Below are 15,553 nucleotides of genomic sequence, written 5' to 3'. Positions count from 1 at the left end.
AGTAGGGATAATAGAAAGTGAAGAGTTAAATGTGGAAGAGAAGGAGAGAGGATCGAAGGAAAATAAAGATAAAAGTGAGATTTGTCTGACAGAAGAGAGGGAGAGAGGGGAGGAGTTGGCCTTACCAGTCTGGGAGGAAGAAACAGGAGAGGAGGAAAAGAGGAGGGAGTGCAGAGTTCCAGTGGAGGAATGGAATAAGGATGTGGGAAGAGGTAAAGGAAAAGAGAAAGATGTGGACTATGATAGAATGCGTGGGTTGTTGGAGGATTTCCCTAATTTAAAGGTGGGAGGAAACCCACGGACCGGGAATGCTTTGGGCATGCCCCGCAGTAAATCATGTTGGTTCTAAACAAGAATTGTTGTTTCTAAAGTATGGACAATTATCTGATATTGATTTGTTTTAGCCTATAGAGGTTGTTATTGATTCACCCAATGTTGAGACAAATAAAAAGTTTAATGTTCAAGAAGAGACTCAGTTGTCATTTCCCGCCAAAAGAGAGGAACTGCTCCAGGTCTTCAACGAACCCAGTCACAAGTTTCTTGTAAATTTTTGCTTTCTCTGTCTCCCAGAGAGCAATTTAGATCAGTCCTGCTGAACTTACTAAACTGAACAAAGGCCCTGTTATGTCAAGAGGCAAAAATGGAGTTCACCAAAGAGGAGGACAAGGAACCGTGTTCTCACTCTAAGTGCTACAAGTAAAAGGTTTCATTGTACCTTCCTGCCTGTTTCCTGCAGGAAAGTGGATAAAGCAGCCATGAAAGCGCTTCAGGATCAAAAGGCTGTGATCGTGCAGCCCTTTCATGGCTGCTTTACCTGAAGGGAGCCTTCCCTTCCTTTTTGCTAATCCCCATGACTTCGCAAACGGCAAGGAAAAGTGGCGGTCAAAGAGAGCCCTTTGATCCTGATTTTCCTTTCCTTATGACCAAGGGGTGTCAGCATACCCCTGCCTTTAACCTGTTTCCGCACTACAGCAGGCCCCCTCTTTTTAGCAGAGGATTGCCAGTATTGTATTTTGTATTATCAATAAAGTGGCCCAATTTTAATCCATATCTTTGCCTCGTGTCTTTATTCTGGGATTGGGTCAGCAATGGACTGGTGCTTCATTGAACTGGCATCAATCTCCCATGACAAGCTTCCCATGTTGATACTGTTTATCGTAAGATGCGCAAACATGTATTTGTGCTTGCATGCACACATACTGAACTGCTTTATGATGAAACAAATGATTTACATGGAAGATACAAAGTATATACAGGGACCACTCACCAAGTGTGAAGTTACCAAAATATACAGAAAATTTGTGACCTGCCTTAAGAGATCAAAAGCTAGCTGATCTCTCCACTGGAGTAGGTTATCAGTGGCAAATGGTTATCTGTGTGCAGCCATGTTATTATGGGCTATCTGGATTGCCACAGGACAGCATAGTCACATAAAAACACAGAAATATTGCAACATTTCATAGGAAAACATCTGAAGAATATTAATTCAATCAAGAGAGGGACACAGATTTATGTAAAAATGAAGTATATTTCCGAGCAATATCTGAACATCGACATGCAGGTACAACATGAATAAAAATTATTGCACCTCTCTAATGTGGCAATTGTTCAAGTTTCTAAAAACACTTTATCCCACAGCATCCTCTGTTAGGCAGATGCCAACTGGCACCAGCGTGATATTGGAACTCAGCACGAAAGCTGTGTTCACAGTTTTCAAAATAACAAAAATTAAAATACAATGTAAACGCACACAGCTGTAAAATCATCTACTAGAAGTACGGCACCAACCTTCACATCCAGTAAAGTAAAACTGGAGGAAGACATCACCCTCCCCACAGGAAATCAACAAACAAAAATTTCAAATCACACCTTAATTCAGTGCTAATGGGGTTGGGGGACAGCAGGTGATTCCCTTTACCCTGCTCTATGGCAAATATTCCTTCATAGCATAATGGACACAACAAGATCTTGGTCATCTTTCCCCCAGGAGTGGCTTTTACCAGTGCTAACACCTAATATTTACACTAAATATCAATCTGATAGTCTTAGATGCACTGCGTTGTTGAGGAATGCATTAGCTGGATACTAAATGTTTAAAGACTGTGGAAAATTAATGAATTCCAAATATCCAAACTAAGAGAAACAAAAATATATGGTGTAAGATGGTTGTAGGTATCTTATAACAAAATGGAGTTCTGCATTCATAGAACACAACTGAGAGTTTCAGGTAGCTGAATCAGCATCAACTTGCTTAAGTGGACTGTGGACTGTCATACCAACACTTGTTTTCCCTCACCAAGGTAACTGAAATTTAATTCAGCTATTGTACACCACTTCTAGCAAGGCTCGATGATTGTTAAGTGCTTTTAAGATCTTAAATTCTGCCCTCAGTAATGTCATGACTGTTAGCAAGTATGTTTTGTTAACATGCGTTTTGATGAAACTTTCTTTAGCCAGTAATCTCACCAAAGTAGGTCCACAATTAAATGAATCTATGAAACAACAGTGAAAAATGAAGGCTTCTGGTAGCTTTAACAATTACAGGAGTTTCCTGTTAATGACATTATATCAAAAAGCATCTGCATGGCATTTATAATACAGAAATGTGGTGCCCAGTATCATTTATTTGGTTATGCTAGAGATATAAATCCTTTGGCTCTATTGTGTATACAGGTGCTACAAAGTATGCTTGAAGCTACATTATTTATCTCCAGGGCACAAAGTCATACAGTACCACTACAATTAATGTTCTCATATTATTCAAGTTAATGTGCGTTTCTGCGTAGCTATGCCATCAACTCATATGAGCAGCAATTCCCTTTTCCTAAATGCATCTGTGTACTGATGCCTCCAATTCTCTTTGCCCAGAGAACAACACAGCAAGTGACAGGCAGGTAAGATTTGTGGCTGAATGCAAAAGCATACAGCTAGCTCTTGCGTGCTCGTGGCATGATTAATAGAGATTAGTGTATTTTGCCTAATAAAAGTCACTGTGGGATCTGGGAACAAATATTGATGAAATATTGAGGATTGAAGTTTTAGTTTTATATAAGAGAAAGCTAATGGATATTCTTTTACAGTATCAACACACACACACACACACACATTCCTATCACACAAATGTAAACAAATAGTGGTTAATGTAAAAAGAACTCCAGGTCAAAGATAAATTGGTCCAAAACTGAAACCAAAGAATCTAGAATTAGGTGGAGGGGAAGAATCAAGGATTTCTCTCAAGAAACAAAAACTCTTGAAATGTGATGATAATAAATTAGGGTTTTAAGATCACAGTCCTAGTGAAGAACTATGTATATGTACTCCAAGGAGAAATGGTGTAGGAAAAGACTTAAAGCATGGCGGAGTAATGAAGCTGTATTGTAATTAGCTCCAGTGCTTGCTCCGAAAAGCTATTACAGTCACCATGTGATCACCTCTGTCTATGTAGAACAATAGACTATGCAAATAATTACCTTCTCTGCCCACACATACAGATGTATTCTGCTAGGCAAGGCTGTAAGTTAAAATCACAAGAATTATGGGATTTATGCAAATAGCCACCTCTGTCTATAAAATATAATTAGATTCAATGAGTAATACATCTGAAAGGCTGCAGATACTGTCTTATTGTGTATAACTGTATTTGTATATCTTATGTATCAGTGAAGTATTACACATTTAGCCATCCTTTTTGACAAAGCACCACATAGAGTTTTCAGAAAGTTACTTTAAAAAGCACACACACATACAAGCAATTTGAAAAAGAGGTTATAAGAGTAAGGAATGGAAAGGGATTTGAATAATAATCAATGTTTTGTCTGTACGTAGGATCCAATTTGTTGAACAAATGCAGGGTAATAAGGATTATATAATGTACAGTGGCTTATCCCAACCTCTTCCTTACAAATTACTGAAGATCACTTTCTACTAAGTCAGTACAGAACACTTTGGTAGATGTTAGCTCTTTCTACAAGAAGCTAACTAGCTCCCCAATAACTTCTCAATGCTGCAGTCTACTTTAATGAGAACCAACTAAATGAACTTACCCTTTTTTGAGGTGATCATCTGCTCTGAGCAAGTTATGGTTGGTAAGACCACAAGCATTATATATTTTAAAAGGCTGATGCTAGACTGTCATGCTTCTTTAAAAGCAGAGTAAAAATAAATCAAAATACAAACTGAAGGTTTGTCTGGATATTTCATTTAAATAGATCTTTAAAAGGGTACTGCTGCTTTGCTTAAGCTGACATTAAAAAGTTCTTTCAAAAAATATATGGAAGCTTATGATATGCCATAACAAGAATTTTAGGAGCCTGCCATCAAAAGGTTTGGGTTTTTTGTTGTTGTTTTCTTTGCCAATATAAAATATGATCTAAAATTCTGGATACAAGGAATAAAATTTGGAACTGGTGGTCAAAATATTTTCTTTTCCAGTGATCTGCTTCATTTTTGCGTATGTATCTTCAATTTTGAAAATTGAATGACTGAAAGAAAATTCAAAATTTAAGTAACTTTCTTTTAAGAGACTAAAAGTTGAAAGAGATGGTCAAAATGTTTTCTTTTCAAGTAAGTTGCCTTATTTTGCAAATATAGTTCTCTGGAATTTTGAAAAATTGAGGAAAATGAATGGAAGAAGGACAATGCAAAAATTAGGCAACTTTTTGAAGGGATGCAAGATTTGCAAATAATTTTGTAATTTTGCTCTAAAGATACCCTGTTAAGAGGCGTCCAATGACTGATGGTGTACAAAAATAGAACTGCAAGAATGAAAAAAGGCAAGAGTGTGAAAACACAAATCTACAAAAAATAGATGTACAAGATTTCTGTTTTACACTATGTTGTTCTAATGCTGTCTTTGTTTTAGAATGCAGAGATCCTGCTATGTTTTCTTCACAACATCACCTTCAGACAACAGGAAGTCTTTTGTTTGTGTCTGACCTCCAGCCTCTCTGATTTCTTCTGGCCTTAAAATAATCTCTTTTTTATAACTCAGGCTACTATCTAGTCCAGAAGAAATCCTAATGGTCTGCTTTGCAGTGCCAGTGGGCTGATCTTCAGAGGGAGGTATTAGCCACCTATCCACCAAAATTTCAGGTACAATAGAATTATCGGGTCTTGGCTCCTCTCTTCTTTCCACTGGACATTCTGACTCCCAAGACTTTGCTGGGCTTTCTGATTCAAAGTAGGAACCATACATGTTAGGGAGATCATCTATGCTGAAGGATTTGGCTCCTTCTGAACTCCACCCCTTCACTGTCTCCTGTATTCCTTGCTTGGAAACATTCTTTTTTATATAAACCAACTCCTTCTGAGGGCACTCTTCTCTTGTTACTTCTAGTTCTTTTGAGCCAGTTATGTTGGAATTTGCTGGATCCAACATGCCTTTTGCATCTGTTGTTAAAAATGCCTGCCAGGCAGCTGTTCCACCATCAGCTGGAGCATCAAGTGTAAAAACTGGAGTACCTGTAGTGTGATCTGTTGGACAACTTGGATTTCTATCACGTGACTGATTTTTATGCTTTGAAACTACTACTGGAGAGGCCAACTCCTGTGGTTCTTTAACACCAGAAGGTCTTTTTGCAGGCATTTCTCCACTGTCTGCCAGCTTCTGAATACTGGTGCTCTCCTTGGCAGACTGGGATTCCTGTTTTGGAGGGGCTTTGTTGAAGTCTATTTGGCTTACTAGTGGAAGAGAGCTCGTACTAGCTGTGCAAGTAGAAGAAAGTGCTAACAAAGCCATAGTATCATGAAATGATATGCAGGCAGTTTCTTGAGAAGCTGATTTCTTCACTTTATCTTTGTTATTTGCCAGTTCTGAGCAATCACCTTGACCAAGCTGTAGGAATCTCACTGATAGGCACTTCAACTGCTCTGGACAGTCTGTGTTTTCCTGGATAACCAGAGCATCTTTAGGGTCATTAGCATCTTTACTATCAGCAGCCTTCTGACAATTATGTTTATTGCCTTGTATTGACTCTAATGCCAATTGAGACTCTGATATTACCTTAACTGCTTCATAATTACTAGCTTTTTCTACAGATGAATTCCTTATACAAATCTCGGATTGTAACTCATCTGTGCTTGTTGGTGGTGTCCTTGCAGCATCCTGTTGTTGGTTTGCCCCTTTCTGCAAATTGCCAGTTTTGGGTTCTTCAGGAAGAAAAGCATCATCCTCCATACTGTCTTTGCTTTCCAAATTGGAAGAATGTTTCAAAACCTCACTGAAAGGATGAGAAATCTGCCTATCTCTACACAAGGGTGGTCGGTCTACTCTTCTCCCATCTTGACTGTCTTCTGAGCCTTCATCAGTTTCATCTTCAGAAGAATCAACTTCTGTAATGGCTTCTTGCTTCTGCAAAGATTCTCTTCTTTCCACTCTGTCCTGCCGAATGGCTCCAAGTTTTCTAGAAGAAGGTTTCTGCAATGACCCTTTTTCTGCAAGCCCAACTTTACCTCCAGTTGTTTCATTCATAGATTCCTGCCAGCTTTGGAGACCTGGATCTCTCTGGAGCATCTCCTTCTTGAATTCAGAATGAGATATGTCCAAACTGTGCTTCCGAGAAGAAGGTAACTTTTTTTCTGAGGAGGACAGAGAGGAAGTCAGTTTTTCAGCTGATTGGACCCTCTTTAGCAGAGGCGATCGTGGTGGCTCAGCACTTTTGGGCCTTGAAATCTGTCGGACAAGAGGTGGGGAGGAGTGTAATTTCACAGGAAAAGACTGCATGATGCTTGAACTCCCAACTGAATGCCCTGACAAAGGGGAAGGGGAGCGCTGTGGTGATGTAGACTGTGGGGTTGGTGAGGGAGTATGAGCTAGTGGTGAGAGAGGAATGTTTCCTGCAGATTTACGTCTTGGGGAGCGATACTGTCGCTGAAGCTTTGGTGCTAATCCATGTAAAGAGCTGGGCCGGATGTGTCCTGAACTGGCAGGAGAGTTGGGAACACTGGAACTAGGTGAACTGCTCTGAGAAGAGTTTCCACCAACTGTAAAAATCAAAAAGGGAAAACAAAAAATAGAATGTGTCAACGAATTCAAGGAGCATTAGGAATATGTATACCATATTTATACCATATTTATAATGATGTGGGTTTTGAAATACGGCAATATGGAATTGAATTAACAGGGCAAATGTGTTTTACTATGGCATAAAATATCAGGTAGTATTGATTTGGCCCCATCAGATTGTATTGTAATTTAATTTACTTATTTATAACTTATTCGGCATGTCTGCTTGGCACCATCTTTGTTCCAGCTTTATTTCCCAGACCAACTTGCTTGCACAACTCATCTAGGAATGCTTCAGCGTGCTATTATATTTATTCTTAGGGTCAAGACTTCTGCATTTCTAGGATTTCCACTCTTAGGATTTGGGGGCTGGGGGTAGAATCTGGGCATAGAAATCCAAAAAATACTCCCAGAAGTGGCCCAGAATCCCCCAGATAGAATTCTGGGATTGGGAGAACAAAAACAGAAGGCAAAAGAGAGGTATCCTCACCAGCGTATGTGTTTCATTCCATGTGTTTGTTCTGAAGAAAGTGGAGACACCTTAGTGCCTGCTGGTAGTCCCCACAGTGCTACATGGGATGAGTAGTTGAGAGGCTCCCTCTATATATCCTAAAGAGTAGAAAGACTAACCTCCTCATGGAGCACTGCAGTGGATCCCAGCAAGCACTGCAATTCCCAGCACACACCAGAATCTCTTCCTCTTCTTGGAACTAAAACATATGCTGGTAGGGAGACCAATCTTTTACCTTTTGTTTTCGCTCTCTAAAGTTCATAAATTCTGTGTAATTCCCTACACTCAGTAGATAAGGTTCTCAGCTCTCATCATATAGCTTGATCTCCTGGACAAGACTCTTCATCTGTACAGCTACTACATCTTGCTTATGCAATGTGGACTACTGTTTCTTCTATTAAATTAATGTGTCTTTTTGTATTCGTGAAGGCTTTCACAGCCGGGATCTAATGGTTGTTGTGGGTTTTTCGGGCTCTTTGGCCGTGTTTCTGAAGGTTCTTCCTAACGTTTTGCCAGTCTCTGTGGCCGGCATCTTCAGAGGACAGCACTCTGTGCTCTGGTGTAGTTTGCTTGGCAAACTACACCAGAGCACAGAGTGCTGTCCTCTGAAGATGCCGGCCACAGAGACTGGCAAAACGTTAGGAAGAACAACCTTTAGAACAAGGCCAAAGAGCCCGAAAAACCCACAACAACCATTAATGTGTCTTTCATTTGTTTCTAAGCCACTGAAATAATGTGACTTGCAGAAATCAAACTCTTTCATATTTTCTAGTGCATTCTTGATTCACTATAGAAATCCTGATATTTTATGTCCTATCTGCAGTATTCTCTAGCTTGAGAAAGCCCATTACTACTAAATCAGAGAGACCTGCTTAAAGATTCCGTCTATCCTTGTACCTGAATGTGCAGATTCAGGTGTAGATCGGTAACTCTGTGTTGGTGAACGAGGAGATAGATTGTGAGTTGGTGAACCCGGAACACTTTCCCCAGAAGACAGAGAACGGTTGAGGGAAGACAAGCTCCTGCTGGTGTGAAGGAGAGATGCTTGCTTCGTAATCTTCCTGAACAGAGAGCTCTTCTTTTTGCTGGAAAAATGAAAGTGAAGACCTGCCATCATTTGTAAAAGCAAGCAGATGCAGATCAAAAAGATTTTCTTTTGTCAATGTAAAAAGTTCTGCTTTTATACAGATGGGCTCTTTCTATTTATGGATGAGCCTTGGATGTAACAGATCTTTTTATGAAAAAAAGTGTAGAAACATCCCGCCCCCGACCCACCATTCCCCTCTTCCTGAATTAAATCCAAATCTTGCTCAGCTGACTTTCAGGGAATGCAAGACCTAAGAGCATTGTCTTCCATGGCAAATAACTGCTTACTATCTAAGACATACTTAAAAGTAAGTCTCTCATTATGTACACACACACACACACACACACACACACACACACACACACACACTGACCCACCAAAGAAACATACACTGGCACACATTACTTCTGTCAATTATTTACTATTGGGACATACCATTTTCCTTGGAAACAATCACTAACCTTTCCTGTCCATCTTTTGCTTTGCTTTTCTTGTTCCTCCTGGCCATTTTTGATTTGTAGCTAGCTTTGCGAGCTGGCCCCACTTTGATTGATGTGTTCTCAAAAGGTGTAGTAGATATGGATACTTTATTCCCGCTCTGAAACAAGGGAAAATATATTTGAACATCTTTTTATTCATCCATTGATCCCTTCTGAGTAGTGGATGTTGAAGCAAAGGGGAATGCCTGTCTTAAATTCCCCCGATTAATTCTTTTTCTTCTCATCCAGTATTTATTTTTTCTTTAGAAAATGCTGCTACAGAGACTTCCTGAATCAGACTCTTCTCTTCTCACTGATTAAACAACGAGTTTTCTAGTTCAATCACCATGGAAAAAGAAATAGAGGGCTAACGCCCGTTCTTATATGTCATGGTTCTACGGAAAACTGACCTCCGACTGGGACACAAGGTCTACAGAAAACCCATCCACACAAACTGGTACCTACACAAAAATTCCAACCACCAGCCATAGCAAAAAGAGGCATAATCAAAACACTGGTAAACCGTGCAAATCTGAACTGTGAAGCTCAGTTTCTCAGCACTGAACTCAACAATCTGAATTGGGCCCTACAGTCAAATGGCTATTCCAAAAATGAAATCACAAGAGCCATCAAACCAAGAAAACAACACCAAACTAAAGAGAAACAGCCACCCACAAATAAAGAATTTCTGCCATACATCAAAGGGGTCATGGACCGCATGGGGAAACTTTTGAAAAAACACAACCTACAAACAGTATTCAAGCCCACCACAGAAATACAACTAATGTTACAGTCAGCAAAGGACAGAAGGGAACCCCTCACCACTGCAGGAGCATATTGGATACCTTGCCGTTGTGGCCAGATATACATTGGAACCACAAAACACAGCATTCCCACCAGAAGCAAAGCACATGAGAGACACTGCAGACGAAAACAACCAGAAAAATCTGCAGTAGCTGAACATGCCCTAAAACAAGCTGGACATGAAATTCTATTTCAAAATACTGAAATACTGGACAACACCAGCAATTATTATGTCAGACTGCACAGGGAAGCCATTGAAATCCACAAGCACCAGCACAACTTCAACAAAAAGAGGAAAGTTTGAAACTCAACAAAACTTGGCTCCCAGCTCTGAAAAATACAGTGTGCAAAAGGTCAATGAACTGTACCCAGCCATAAGGACCGGGGATCACTACACACAAAAGACCAGCTAATGACACCCATCAATCACAGTGACAGATAATCTCTCCTCCTTATCATAACAATACACCCACAACAAGACAACACTAATCACCCATCTCCTGAAAAGGACAAAAGCCTATCTTGCAGCAATATATACTCCACTCCCAAGCAAACTACACCAGAGCACAGAGTGCTGTCCTCTGAAGATGCTGGCCACAGAGACTGGCGAAACGTTAGGAAGAACAACCTTCAGAACACAGCCAAAGAGCCCGAAAAACTCACAACAACCATTAGATTCCGCCTGCGAAATCCTTCACGAATACAAAGAATGGATTTGTTTGAAATGCAAGGCTGGAGAAGAGCTTTGTGGCTATCTTGGACTGCCACAAAGACAGACAAGGGATCCTAATACAAGTCAAGCCTGTACTTTCTGTGGAAGCAAAAATGAAACTGAGGCTTTCATACATGAGAAGACAAGTCTCTGGAAAAGACAATGCTGGAAATGGTTGAAGGCAGCAGAGAAAGAAGACCAAATATGAGATGGATAGATTCCTTAAAGCAGTGGGTTTTTTTCCCTTTACCAGGGACCCCCTTTAAATATCTTTTGTTGCTGCAGACTACTAGAAAGCGAGAGGGGTATTAGTGTCCTCTCTCTTTTTGCATATTTTCCTTTCCTCCTTATACCCAACGGAAAATACTGATTGTCTTGCTTTACATCGGTCCTCCTAATTCCTTTCTCCTGCTTTCTCTTTTGTATCACTTGGGCCACGGCCGGGACTTCAGGAGAAAACCATCTTTTTTGCAGATCAGGGAGAGCTGACGGTGGGCTCGGAGGTTGGGCAGCGGAGCCATGTGAGGGGCTGGGCAGGCGGCCTGATACTCTCTGCACCACCTCTTCCTTGCAGTGCCCCCCAGAATCATAACATTTCTTCAAGCCTTCCCAGGCCCCCTGTGAGGACATCACAGGCCCCCAGGTGCCTGCAGAATACAGGTTAAGAACCCATGCCATAAGGGAATCACAAGCTTGCATTTACAAGAGCTGAGCAAGGCTTCCAAGGACAGGACAGTCTGGAGATCATTCATTCACAGGGTTGCCATAAGTCAAAGGCAATTTGATGACACAACAAAAAACACTTCTGAATACTCTATACCTAGAAAACACTGAAAAGGGTTGCCATAGGTTAGAATGCACCTGCAGGCACCTAAGAATTATAAAGTATTACTAAAAATATGTAGTATCTTTGAATCAAAGATACTCACTTGAAAGGACACACCTAGCATGCCCGCTTAAAAATGTGCAGATTTGCTGTGCTATTGATGTATCATATAGGAAGAACCTAAGATTAAATAGGCAAGCTTTTTTGAAAGTAATGCTAGCAATCTATATAGGAAAACATTGTCTGAGAGTTAATATTACTTACAGCTTAAAGTCAGAAGAACAATCAGAGAAATATTTTCCTTAAGATTACATAGGATAAACTTTTAAACAATTCTGTTATTAAAGGATTGGCTGCCATATATTTGCAGTACAGATGGAATGTAATACTGTATATGAGGCACTGTATAGCCTCATATATTCTTAAAAAGCAAGCCTACCTGGGGAAACCAGAGCTACCATGGGAAACCATTTTAGAACAGAACAGGCACGAGGATACAACCTGTCCTTCGGTTGCCCTGATCTTAGGCTATGAAGATCAAAAACAGCACATTGAATTTAGCCCAGAAACAGACTGGAAAAGTGGACAAAGGACTTGCATAATATGGTCAACTCTCCCAGTCTCTGTATTTTAAACTACAGTTTTCAAATTTTTTGCAAAGGCAGTTCCATGCACATGAACATAGTTATCTATGTTCTATAGGAATCTATGCAGCTTATCTTTTTACAAATGGTACTGCAGCAAATGCACCAACTAAGTGCAACCTACAAGTTAAATGAAGAAAACAAGTCAAGATACTTCCAAGATGTACTGGGTGTGTCATGCAGCTTTATATGTACTTTCTAGTCATACTTTGCCCACTTGTCCTATAGCACATGTGCATTGTCTGTACCTTCAGGACCAACTCTACCACTTCAGTATGAACCAATCCATGTACAGGCTCTCCATTCACATGGGTGATCAAGTCCCCTTCCCGCAGACCAGCTTCACTTGCAGGCCCACCTTCTTCCACATGCTGCCAAGGAAAAACAAAAAAATTTGTCAGCTTCAAAAAAGAAATTATCTGGCCATATTAGTTACCCTCCTCAATTAACCACTCTCACTAGCAGACATTCTAGAAAGTAAATGCCAAAAATTGCAGCAATGCACATCACTTAGTTGTTTTTTTGTCCTGCCATTTACAAAGATGGTTCCTCGTTCTCAAGTCATGCCACTCACTCATGCAACACCAGTTCTCTGGTATCTCAGGAAGAGGTCTTCTTTAGTTCTTACATCTAGGGCCTTTTACCTGGAGATGCTGGAAATTGCATCTGGAACGTTTTATATGTACGTAAAGAATATGGTGTAGCTCTAAAATGAACATCATTAATTATTTCTACCATGATTATTTTTAAATGTCTAACATAAACATTTATGAGTCAATGGATAAACACAATGAAAATAAATAACCCAAGAGGTGACAGGGTTTAATTTGTAGTTTACAACCTGTGTTTTTATCACACCTCAGTTTTTCTACATAATGCAGTCTTTGTTAAGGTCAAGTGAAATAAGGATCAGAAACAGATTTACTAAAGCTATTATTCTACTGCATTTTATTATTATATTACTGCTAATTAGCTTCAAAACAATCTCTATTTAAATGAAGAAACCTTAAGTGATATCTGTAGGGAAATGAGGACAAACTTTAACATCCCTTTTCTCTTTTACCAAATAATACAATGCAGTTAAAAATGACAATTATTATTTATGGGAAATGGCTATAGCAGACAACCACACATCCTTCTCAAAGAAAGTACATGTGAAAGAAAGGCTGACAAAGAATATGGATGAAGGAGAAAGAGCACACGTATATTAAGCCCCTTGTATAACTCACAGCTGAACTGAATCCCAAATCTCTAGTCAATTCAGTGGGAAAACAGTGATGCTTTAAGACATGTAATCAACTTCAAGCAGATGTGAGAAATCCTAAGGGAAAGGAAATGATCTGAAGCAGACCATCATTGTCAACACAGCTCTGAAGGAATTAAATGTAATTAACCTATGGGTTACATCTCTGATAGAGAGCACCCCCTTACACATGCACAGATTTATTTCTTTAGAAAAGACTCACTATTTCTAAGATGATTCTAAGATTTTTTTTAAAAAAAACAAAACAGGGATTTTATCAGGCTCTGATTAATAAAGGTTCCTGTAATCCCAGATTAGGCTAAAGTCACTCATACAGGGACTAAGTATAAACATACCCAGACCATGTGATGCACTGTATAGATATCACTGTTCCCCATGTAAACTCTAATGGCACGAAGAGTGAAGCCATATTTCTTCCCAGCTCTGTGAATGATGATTGGTGGTTTAAGGTTTGTAACAGCTGGATAAAATTCTCGACTTGGAGATGAATCTCTTGAAGATGGGTTGGAGGAGAGAGAATGAGGTGACATAGGACTAGCTAATGGAGAACATGTATGATGCTCTAAATGAAAATACAAAAAGATTAGAAATTAGAAGTCAGGCCTTCAAAGAAAATTTTAATTCACAGTACACTAAGAAAAGGGAATAAGATATTTTGCCTACATTGAGAAATCTCATATTCTTGACCTTTGAAAAAAGTGTCCTAACATTAAACATCAGAAAATGTAAACTTAGTACTGCACTTTCCATGCCACAGCTATTCTGGCTGTTACTTCTTTATAAATATTATTTTATAATTCACATGTAAGCATATGCTCAAAAATATTCTGGTAAATCGTCTTTTAAGCCACAGCATTTTTCACTATACAAATAAGTATTGTTTCTTTATAAAATTACAGTAAAACTTAACTATAATCTATTCATTATATTTCAACAGAAAATGAGTATCTACAAAGAAATGAATGCCAATTACAGATCAGAGTGCTAAGGTCTACTATGTCTGCTACACAATTTAGACAGAGCAAAACTCCAAACAGGAACCAATTATGATATCCAATGCTTAGTTAGGAGACACTTTATTCTGACTCCACAAAGTAACTTTTTTAAAAAAATAAAAAATAAAAATAAAACTACTTTATTTCAAAATATGCAGCTTGCCCAAGACTACACAGGCTGGCTTTTCTCTTGGGAAGCACAGTGGGTAATCAGTCCTAGCCTCTGATTCTGTAGCCACATACCTAATGTACTGAGCTATCCAGCCACTATAAAACTGCCATATAAATCACAAATGTTTATAATATCTTGACTTTTAGTACAGTGTATGTGTGTAGGCATAAACAGAAAGATATAAAGGCATTAGGTGTTTATGGTCACAAGTTTGTTGCTTCTAGAAAATCACTTCAATTCTAAAAATTATAATTTTTATTGCACATTACCTGAGGGAATTAAAAGTGAGAGGGCAGTAGCTGATGCTGACTTAATAACTTTGTTGACAGGTCGTGATGTCCGCTTTTCTGCTGATTCACCAGAAAGTAACCTATGTCGGGCTCGCCTGACTGCTAAGTCACTTGTAGCTTTAGAAGTAGTAAATTCTGGGCCCTCACTACTGTTACTGCGGGTGCGCTGCTCACAGAAGTCTGTAGTGCTCCCAGCTACAATTTCAATTAACACAGATTAGAACCATAGGGAATTTCTAACAGCCTGCTCTCCTGCAGGCACATATATGAAATCAAAGTAATATTTACACACAGTCTAACACTGAACTTTCCTCAGAAACAAACCCAGACCCTAGACCTTATTTAAAATGCATTTAATAAGGGGTGATATAAGTCATAATAACATTATCAGATTTCCTTTTGCTTTTGAGAGAAAAATAATTAACCTGAAAAAAGATTACCTCCTGCAGCTTCTCTAAATAAAACAAACTGTGATACCATGCAGCAAGCAGTATGTATTTGAAATGAAAGTTATTGATTAAGAATCCAATCAGAAGATGAAGCCTGATTAAGTATAACTTAAATAGTATTCTAAGATTAAAATGGAATATCTCTATCAAAAACCATAAGTTAGCTATATCTTCTTCATATGATATTCTGCAATACAAATCAACATTGGAAATTATAATATTTTTAACATGGATGCAACACGAAGATGAACCAGGTTTTTAATGGTTGCAACATGAAACCCAGGGTTCTTTTGTGGAATTGTGCAACCCTGTGTATT

At 39.1% G+C, this 15,553-nt stretch overlaps 1 protein-coding gene across 17 annotated transcripts in view; it reads right to left on the bottom strand.

Moving 5' to 3' along the window:
* Positions 1–1,508: 1,508 nt before the first annotated feature.
* The window catches only part of MAST2 (microtubule associated serine/threonine kinase 2), a 234,073-nt gene continuing 220,028 nt past the window's right edge, over positions 1,509–15,553 (bottom strand). For all 17 annotated transcript variants that reach the window (XM_072997567.2, XM_072997568.2, XM_072997569.2 and 14 more), the window contains 6 exons: positions 14,767–14,982; positions 13,666–13,892; positions 12,315–12,437; positions 9,063–9,199; positions 8,412–8,599; positions 1,509–6,981 (listed from right to left, as the gene is read on the bottom strand). In XM_072997567.2, coding sequence (XP_072853668.2) covers positions 4,877–6,981; positions 8,412–8,599; positions 9,063–9,199; positions 12,315–12,437; positions 13,666–13,892; positions 14,767–14,982 — 2,996 coding nt within the window. In that variant the 3' untranslated portion in view covers positions 1,509–4,876. The remainder of the gene's footprint in view (positions 6,982–8,411; positions 8,600–9,062; positions 9,200–12,314; positions 12,438–13,665; positions 13,893–14,766; positions 14,983–15,553) is intronic.

Source organism: Pogona vitticeps, chromosome 4 (genome assembly GCF_051106095.1).
Source record: "Pogona vitticeps strain Pit_001003342236 chromosome 4, PviZW2.1, whole genome shotgun sequence".
Lineage (NCBI taxonomy): Eukaryota > Metazoa > Chordata > Lepidosauria > Squamata > Agamidae > Pogona > Pogona vitticeps.
This window is presented reverse-complemented; position numbering and strand designations above follow the sequence as displayed.